At 54.7% G+C, this 9583-nt stretch overlaps 1 protein-coding gene across 1 annotated transcript; it reads left to right on the top strand.

Moving 5' to 3' along the window:
* The first annotated feature begins 400 nt into the window (after nucleotides 1-400).
* LOC141372045 (melanoma-associated antigen 8-like) lies at nucleotides 401-4258 on the top strand. The gene is given in 4 exon segments (XM_073890512.1): nucleotides 401-474; nucleotides 2999-3073; nucleotides 3253-3780; nucleotides 3782-4258. Coding segments are annotated over 2 exon segments (984 nt in total). The 5' UTR covers nucleotides 401-474; nucleotides 2999-3073; nucleotides 3253-3273.
* The last annotated feature ends 5325 nt before the right edge of the window (nucleotides 4259-9583 follow it).

Raw genomic sequence — 9583 nt, 5'->3', positions numbered from 1 at the left:
GGCACAGGCAGCCCCAGGGAGTCCGGGTGGGGCCGGGGTGGGGATGGATCGGGGGCAGGACCGAGGGACTCAGGAGCCCAGGACAGAGGGGACCTCACCAAGGTCGGGCCCCAGGGTGAGTCCGGGAAGGCCGCTGGGTGGGATGGGGCCACGCGGCCAGTGCGGCGGACTGCTGCATCCGGGTCTCCCGAGAGACTAGGGGCCTTGGCAGAAGGAGAAGGGCCTCCCTCGGGTGGACAGAGGGGTGGGCCCCGGTCCTGCTGGGCTTCACGCTGAGGATGCAGAGGGAGGACTGAGGGACCCTGGACCCCAGCACAGCGTCAGTCAGGGAAGGTCCGTGGAGGGGGGATGGGAACACGTGGTGAATCCGGACTTCCGCATCCGGGGCTCAAAGACGCCGGGTGCTTTGGCAGAAGGAGCAGGGCCTCCCTCCGTTGGGCAGAGGGGAGGCCTCAGGTGCTGCTGGGCTTTACGGTGAGGATGCAGAGGGAGGTTTGAGGGACCCTGGGCCCCAGCAGGCCATCAGTCAGGGAAGGTCCGTGGGGGGGGAGATGGGAACACGTGGTGAGTCCGGACTTCAGCATCCGGGTCTCAAAGACGCTGGGTGCCTTGGCAGAAGGAGCAGGGCCTCCCTCAGGTGGGCAGAGGAGAGGGCCCAGGCAGTAATCTGAGTCAAGGTATGAACTCTGAGGGAGGACAGAGGAGACCTCACAGAGGTTGGGCCATTGTGTCTGTCCCGGAAGATCTCTGGGGTCCATGGGGATGTGTAGCGAGTCTGGACTTCAGGTTCTGGGTCTCAGAGAGTCCAGAGGTCTGGTGTAAGGAGCAGGGCCTCTAGTTGGCAGGCTGGGGGGGCGGTGTGGGGGCAGGAGGGCCCAGGTTCTGTCAGGAGTCAAGGTGAGGACCAGAGGGAGGAATGAAGGACCCTGGACCCAGTAGGGAATCAGTCCTGGGAGGCCTCTGGGGGAGACAACGGTGACATGAAGCGTGTCCTGACTTCTGCTCTGGGTCCCAGAGACACTGAGCGCTTGTTGTGAGGAGTGGCCCTTAGGAGCAGGGTTGAGGGCACCGGCCATCCAGGGAGTCCAGATGGGGAACAGAGGGTAGGGCTAAGGGACCCGAAGGACCCATCTCCGGGAAGCCCTGGACTTTGTAGCCTGACGCGACGTCCCACAGTCTTTGCCCGTGGTTCTCAGGGCAGTGAGGGCTTTGGTCGGAGGGGACGGGCCTGGAGACAGCAGAGACAGCATCACCAGCGGTGCTGCGGCTCATGCTGAGATCCCTGAGGGAGGGCTCAGGGAGGGACCTGGACTCCAGAACAGGGACAACGCACTGAAGCCTGCCCCTGCTGGCCGCCCTGGGAGGCCTGTTTGTGCCAAGTCCACAGGCCGTGTGTCAGGACGTCCGCATCCAGGTCTGTCCGAGGCTGGCGGCCTGCTTTAAAAAACGGGGGGGGGGTCAGGAGCGGGAGGAGGACGAGTGGCAGCAGAGGGCATGGCCCCACGTCTTGTTGGAGACCAGGAGGGAGGCAGGCTGAGAGCTGAAGACCATAGAGCCTGAAACAGACAATGATTTTGTTGCCCTTGGGGTCCTTCTTCCGTGTGCCCCAAGGTGGGGGGGAGCAGCTGAAGTGTTTCCTGACTTCTGCACCCAGGTCTGAAGGAGGTGAGCCTTGGTCTGAGGAGTGTGGCCTCAGGTCAGCAGAGGATGGAGTCCCAAGACCCTGAGGGAGGCCTGAGCAGACACCCACCCAGACACAGGGTTGCCAAATGAAGTCCTGCCCCAGTGGTCAGTCCTGCGAGGCCAGGCCAGGTGTCAAAAGTAAGGGCCCCACTTTCTCCCGTGGGTCTCAGCAGGATGGTGGCTCCGGCCTGCAGGATGCATCCTGTGGTTAGGAAAAGGGATAGTTCCAGGTCCTGCCAAAAGCAAACATGAGCACCTTGAGAACAGAGTGAACTCCCGCCCTAAGACAGAGGGGCCAACCCGATCTCAGCTCTTTGTGAATTGGGTGGGATGCAGGGGGAGGGTTTGGACTGCTGCCTCCTCACCCTCCTCTCAGAGCTCTCAGGGAGGTGAGGACCATGCTGGGAGAGGTCAGGGTCAGGTCATCTGAGGAAGCCCACCTGGGAGACACACAGGAGCCCCTACTCCTGCCAAGAGTCAATGCGGGGACCCCCGAGGGAGGAGTGAGTGGTTCCCAACCCACCCCTCAGGACAAGGAGGGAATGACCCAGAAATCTGGCCAGCCCCTACCAGGCAGCCCTGGGAACGCTGGGCGGGGCCTGTCAGGCTGAGCCCCTCTTCCTTTCCAGGTCCCTGGTCTCAGGGAAGGGAGGGCCTGGGCCTGAGGGTCTGAACTCAGGTCAGCTGAGGAGGCAGGTGCCTTAGCTCTGGCTCTGGCTCTGGCCCTGGCAGGGGGGAAGGTGAGAAATGAGGCTATGTCTCCCACAGCAGGATCCTTAGGGCCCAGGCCTACCCTGCCACTTCTGTCAGCCCTGGGGAGATGGGGGATCAGAGGGCCCACTGATTTCTCCTGACTGTTCCTTACGGTGTCTCCCAGAGATGAGGTCTTGGCACCAGGAGGGTAGCCTCAGGTCAACACAGGGAGTTTTCCCAGGTCTTCTGTGGGGTCAAGGTATAGACAGAGAGGCACACCCATCTCAGCACAGATGGAACCCCAAGCTTGGCCATCCCTAGAGATCTGTGATGAGCCTTTAGACCTTTGGCAGGCATGGGCAGAGGTGGGACCCCTCACTTACCTTCTGTGGAGTCTCAGGGCTTCGCGGTCTTGCTGTGACCCTTTGGCCTCAGGCTGCGGGGGTGGGGCCCAGGCCCTGCCAGGGGAAATAGCAGTCCCCCGAGGGGCCAAGGAGGGGACCGCCCAGCTTGGACGGATGGGGACCTCACAGATTCTGCCCCAGCCCTCCTGTGTGCACTGGGCTTCCGTGGCCATGCTCTGTGTCTGCACCCCGAGGTGCTCCCTCCTTCCCTCCTCCAGGGGCTCCAAGAAATCAGAGTCCAGGCCTCTGTCTGAGGCAGGAGCCTCTAAGGTCCCAGAGCAGGGGAGGTGCAGGTGAGTGCCAGTGGTCAAGGTGAGGTACATGCTCTGAGCATGGAGCCAGGGGCTCGCCCATCCCAACACAGAGGGGACCCCTCAGAATCCAAGTCCGACACAGTCCACTGTCAGCTCTGGGACCTTGGGCCTCTGTTGGCTGGGCTGCACCCTGAGGAGCCGTCCCACCTCTTTCTTAGGTTCAGCCCGACACAAACGCCATGCCCCTGGGTCAGAGGAGTGAGCTCTGGAAGGTGGAGGAAGACCCAGGAGAGGCCCAGGGCCTGGTGAAGGCACAACTGTCCGGGGCTGGGGAGGAGGAGCCCCCATCTCCTCCCTCCTCCTCTTCTTCCTCCTCCTCCTCCTCCTCCCCTTCCTCCTCCTGCTCTGTCCTGTTCCTGATTCCCCTGGGGGAGGGGTCTGCTACTGGGTCCCTGAGTCGTCCCCAGAGCCCTCAGAGTGCCTGCCCCTCCCCCACTGCCCAGGCAGCCATGGCCTGGGGCCAGCCTGACCAGGGCTCCAGCAGCTCCGATGAGGAGGGGACCAGCCCCTGGGAGGAGCCGGAAGTCACCCAACCCTGTCTCGAGGACAAACTTCACGTGAAAGTGGCTGCCCTGGTGGTGTTCCTGCTCCTCAAATACTGCAACAAGCAGCCGACCCGCCAGGCAGAGATGCTGGGGATTGTCAGCAGAGATTACCAGGGCGACTTCCCAGTGATCTTGGGCCAAGCAAGCCTCCAAGTGCATGAGGCTGGTCTTTGGCGTGGATGTGAAGGAAGTGGACCCCAGCGACCACTCCTACGTCCTGGTCCCCGTCCTGGGCCTCACCTACGATGGGATGCTGAGCGGTGAGCCGGGCATGCCCAAGACCAGCCTCCTGGTGCTGCTACTGGGGGTGATCCTCCTGGAAGACGACCGTGCCCCTGAGGGGGAGGTGTGGGAAGTGCTGGGGGCCATGGGGGTGTATGCTGGCAAGGAGCACATCATCTGTGGGGAGCCCAGGGAGCTCCTCACCAAAGTCTGGGCACAGGAAGGGTACCTGGAGTACCGGCGGGTGCCTGTCAGCGACCCTGCCTGCTACGAGTTCCCGTGGGGTCCCAGGGCCCACGCCGAAACCAGCAAGTTGCAAGTATTGGAGTATTTGCTCCAGGTCAATCTCGGGCAGCCTGGTTCCTCCCTGATCCTGTCTGAAGGAGCTGTGAGTTGATGAGGGAGAGGGGGCCCGAGTCCCAGTGGTGGCCAGGGCCTTTCCAGGCTTTGGTGGGGTTGGCAGCTTCTCCTGCAGGGTGCTGGGCATGAAGTGAGGCCACATTTTGGTTCTTCCCTGTGTGTGTGAAGAGAGAGCCCCGGGAGTTCTAAGTAGGGCAGGGCCAGGGAGGGTTGGGGGAAGAAAGCAGGGTGAAGAGCCAGCCTCTCTGGGGGCCTGTTCTCTGCGATGACTCTGACATCCAGAGCTTGGTTTTCTTGAGGAAGCTCTCAAATGTTGATCCTTGGAGTAGAAGTTTTAACCAGCTTCGGCAGGTAAATGTGTGCGGGACATCCACCCCACAGCATTTGTACTTACTCCGTTCAAGAGTTTTAAGAGTTTTGTCATGTTCTGGAAATAAGGTGGGAGATCTTCCCTCCTTGTTTGGGTTCTGGAATGAAATCACAGGGCATTGGCATAGGAATTTGTTGGAAAGGTAGAAGAATGGAGCAGTCAAGTGACGGGGTCAGGAAAGAGGGAAATAAAAGATTGTTCATTTTTGCTTCTTACTCCTTGTCGTCTGTCATTCTGCAAAAGTAACATAGATGTGTGCTCCTTCATTCGCTTGGTTCTTCAAGAAAGGAGGAGAAACGACATCTCAGCACAGAGGGAGCCCTGCTCACTGGCTCCTTGATTCCCAGACATGGGCTGAGCTCTGCTCTCTGGAAGGCCCTGTGCGTGAGCAGTGAGGACACTAGCTGAAGCAGGACACGTCCCACCCTTAGGGGACTGTCTAGCAGCCGCACTCATGGCAGGAAAGTGGGGAGAGGTGCCCTGAGACCTGCAGAGGAAGTGGAAGAAGGGTGAGGGAGTGCGGCTCCCGGGGCAAGCACTGCAGTGGAAGTGCCCCTGGCCTGGGTGGCTCAGGGTGTCGGGTCACCGTGCTTCCCTCTGTGCAGCTGATCACCGTGAACCTGGGGGGCGACAGTGGCCCTGCTTGGAGACAGGGTACCTTAGAGGTGGCAGCAAAGTCTGAAATGGATAATTGCTCTGAGAAGTTCCTTCTGGATCATGGACAAACCAGGGAGAAATCTCCTCCTGGGGCAGGAAAAGAAGGTATCCTGCACTCTCATCCCAAGGCCGTTGAACACAGTGCACAGACTAGGTGTTTTATATCCGTCATCTGCAAGTATTTCTGAAGAAATACAGTGATATTTCTTTGAAGTGGAGCCCAGAAGACTCTAGACTGGCACTCTTGTCCTGACCATGCAAAGCCAGAAGCCACTGCATTAAAAAGTCATTTTAGTTTGGTTATCTGGAGTGCAATTTGGACAGTTATAAGTAAGCAAGGTCTAGGTTTTGGTGGGGGGAGAAATGAGTGAAAGGAGTGGTTTGGTGGAAGAGCAGCTGGGAGGGAGGGAAGGAGCTGGTCTTTGACTCACATTCCAGGAGCTTTGTATTGTGTCCAGCTGGGACAATTCCCTCACAGCTGAATGCCATACATATTCCCATATATCTCACATATATCCTCTGATTTAGAAAATGGATTGAGTTTTACTTATGAAGCACCCTCTTTGGCTGATTAGCTATTCCATAGCTATTCCATGTCCTATTGAGCGCACATTCTCTAACATGACCTGGGTAACAAAAAAAAATACCCCAGAGGAGAGAGTGGAAGGCTCTGGGATCAAAACAACACTTGAAATCACTGCCGTTCATCAAAGTTCCAATGTATGCCAGGCACTGTGCAAGGTGCTTTCCATATATCACATGCATTCCTGCAGTCCTGCAAGACGGGGCTTATCAAACTCACTCACTTAACTCACTCACTTCAGAAAGAACCTGAGGCTCCTAGGACTTGGTCATTTTCCCAGGATCACGTGGCTAGTGAGTGACAGGGCAGAGACTAGAACCCGGGTCTGAATTCGTGTAGAGTCCACGCTGTTCCCACCCACTGCAGCCTGTGTCCAACCTTGTGAGTCCTACATCATTCCTGAGGACAGCATGGTGTCTTCCAGGTGACAAAAAGAAGGATGCTGTGGCTCAGGTACTAAAAAACCTGTTGCTAAGGAAGGAAGGTGACAATGAGAATCAAACAGGTTTTGGGTACTGTCTGTGGGCTTTATTAACCTAGAGTTCTTCTGCCTGAGCCTCAGAGTTCTTTGAGAACTGACTGCCCAGGTGCTGGCATTTTTTGCAGACCTAGCACTTTCCCGAATTACAGCAGCCTTTCCCTGGTATTCCCCTGTGTGCTCTTCTGTCTCACTCTTGAACCTGGACTGCTAAGGAGCTCATCACTGGTCCCCATGGAACAGCTAGGAATCACCTTCTCTCCCCCAACATAGAACCTTACTTTCTGTAGTAATCCTCTGGTCACTAAATGAAGAAAGTGAATCCTCCCTGCTGAGATCACAGAATCGTTTGAAAATTAGATGTCATCCTGTACTTGAAAGTATCTGTCACACAGGAGGTGCTTGAAAAGTTCAAAGAATTCCAAGGCAAACTGACCTCAAAAACTCCTCCCCTGGCATGCCTGGGTGGCTCAGTCAGTTAAGCGTCTGCCTTTGGCTCAGGTCATGATCCCAGGGTCCTGGGCTCGAGTCCCACATCAGGCTCCCTGCTCAATGGGGAGCCTGCTTCTCCCTCTGCCCCCTGCTCCCCCTGCTTGTGCAATCTCTTTCTCTCTCTCTCACTGACAATTAAATAAATAAAATCTTAAAAAAAGAAACTCCTCCCAGCAATAAAGTCAGTCGTCATAACAAATTATAATAGTTGCATTTGGTTAAGCCCCTACTGTGTAACAATACATGGGAGAAACTTTAATGTTCATCCATAGTGTGTCTTGCTTTCCTTCCAGGATACAGGGGACACCACCTTGCCAGTCCCCTTGTAGTTAGGGAGGGTTGCGCGATAACCCTTTGCCATGGAGATGTGAACAGAAGCATTGTTTCTCACATCCAGGCATTTGCGAGCCAGTGTGTCCGTTCCATGCTGTCTCCCTTGATTCACCAGCAAACATGGTGACCCCGTGTTGAGATAGGGGAGCCACAAGATGAAAGCAACCTGGACCCAGGGTCTAGGAAAAGCAGAGGGCCCCTGCCAAACTGTATCAGAATTTGTGTGCACAAAGATGCACTTCTGTTGTGTTAGCCCTTCAAATGTCACAGTTTGTTGCATCGGTTAGCAGTTACTTTCACGCAGCCGCTTTTTTTGTTGTTGGGCTTATCTAGAAATTTTACTTAAGAAGGTAGTAGTACATATCTTCCTATTGCAGAAAACTTCTAAACATACAGATGAGTCACAATATCCCCCTTTCAAAGTTCCTCCACAATTTAGCCTCCTCCTCGGAAGTCACCATGACTAACAATCTAGTGTGTGTTATTTTTATTTTTTTAATTTAAAACATTTTTTTCCTTTGAGAGAGAGAAAGAGTGTGTGAGCGGAGGGAGGGGCAAAGGGAGAGAGAGAGAGAGAGAGAGTCTCTCAAGCAGGCTCCATGCTCAGCACAGAGCTCGACTCGGAGCTCCGTCTCAGGACCCGGAGATCATGACTTGAACCGAAATCAAGAGTCGGATGCTTAACGGGCTGAGCCACCCAGGCACCCCTAGTGTGTGTTATTCTAAAGGTGACTATGGCTTCTTCATAGATATGCTCTACGAATATAGTGTTTTTATTCAACCTATCCCGTAATACTGTGCATATTGCTCTGCCACTAGCTTTTGTCACTTAATAAAATGGATGCAGGATCTTCCCATGACAGCACATATAGATCCACTTCACTTTTGAAACTATTCCCTGGAATGTTAAAGTTTGTATATACCATAATTAATCACATAAACAATTTTTTTCCGGGTGGAAACAAGTTGTTTTCCCTTTATCGTATGATTAATAAAATGAAAACAACATCTTTGACTATGAATCCTTGGGTAGACATGAATGTTTTCTAAGAAGATATACATACTAACATAGACATTGGGTTAGCGTGGAGAGGGTGTGAATTGTTTAACATTTCATAAATGTGTCTGAAATCTTATTCCACAAGTGCTATACCAGTTTGCAGTCTCATAAAAATTGGAACTGATTTAAGATTCTGCAATATCAACAAGACACATTCCCCTCTACTTTGAGAAAGAGGGATTTGGCCAGAATGACCCGCAGCCAGGGGAGGAGACCAGCCAGGACACCCTCAGCTAGTGAGGGGCACTGAGAGCATCCTGGGGAAAGTGATGGCCAGAGTCTATGAGAGAAAATGAGTATGAAACCAAGTCCAGAGAGCCCCAGGCAGGCTGGCAGTCAGGGCTCTGAATCTAGAGTTCAGCTTAGGGGGAAAGGGGCCAAAAGGAGAGAAGGTGGAGAGGCAGAGGGATTCAGGAGAAAGAACGTGGATGGGCTGGATGGGCTGGGGAAGCCTCTGAATCCTTATCACCAGCTGGAAGTTGCGGGGTGGTGTGACAGGGCAGGTCTGTTGGATGAATGGATCAGCAGCGTGCCAGACACCCCACTACTGTAGAGTCCCCCTACCTCTGTCAGGAAGAGTACACCTGGCTCCCTGCTCCTGCAGATAAAGGGCTGGGCATGGACACGCTTGAAAGCTGTCCAAATGGTGTCCACGGCTCAGACTGCTTTCCAGGGCTCCTGAGGTCGTGGCATAGCAGGGGCGGGTGTCCTGTCCTGTGGCTAGGACGGCTGGCCTGTGTTGCCACCAGTTTGCAGGGTGGGTGGAAAACCTGTGGAGATGGCCTTTTCTTATTCAACTGATGAGAAAATGTGGGCTCCAGTGCAGGACAAGGAGCATAAATGGGCTGGGGAAATCTGATAGACCATGTTTCCTAGGAAGGAAATTCCATGGACCATCCTGTTGAGAGCATCCCCACCTCCAAGATGGTGTTTGGACCTGGGGAGGAGACGTCCATGGTGACACCCTCAATAATAGTTTCCCATAGGAATTCTGAAGTTCCGTGAGCATTTGGGGAACTGTGGGTTTCATCCATGGAGGTGGAAGGCCCAGGCAGGGGGCAGGCTTCACATTTTCAATCAGTGAATGGCACCCTCCAGCAACTTGATTTATATATACATATGTATATGTATATGTAATTTTTCTTAAAGGTTTTATTTATTTATTTGACAGAGAGAGGGACAGCGAGAGAGGGAACACAAGCAGGGGGAGTGGGAGAGGGAGAAGCAGGCTTCCCGCGGAGCAGGGAGCCCGATGTGGGACTCGATCCCGGGACCCTGGCGCCATGACCTGAGTCGAAGGCAGACGCTTAACAGACTGAGCCACCCAGGAGCCCTGTGTATATAATTTTTAAAGGAAACATGGAAAAATTCCTCTGATAGGTGGATTTC

This window comes from Callorhinus ursinus, unplaced genomic scaffold (assembly GCF_003265705.2).
Source record: "Callorhinus ursinus isolate GAN/ISIS: 27379988/994484 unplaced genomic scaffold, GSC_fseal_2.0 scaffold491, whole genome shotgun sequence".
In the NCBI taxonomy this organism is placed as follows: Eukaryota; Metazoa; Chordata; class Mammalia; order Carnivora; family Otariidae; genus Callorhinus; species Callorhinus ursinus.
This window is presented reverse-complemented; position numbering and strand designations above follow the sequence as displayed.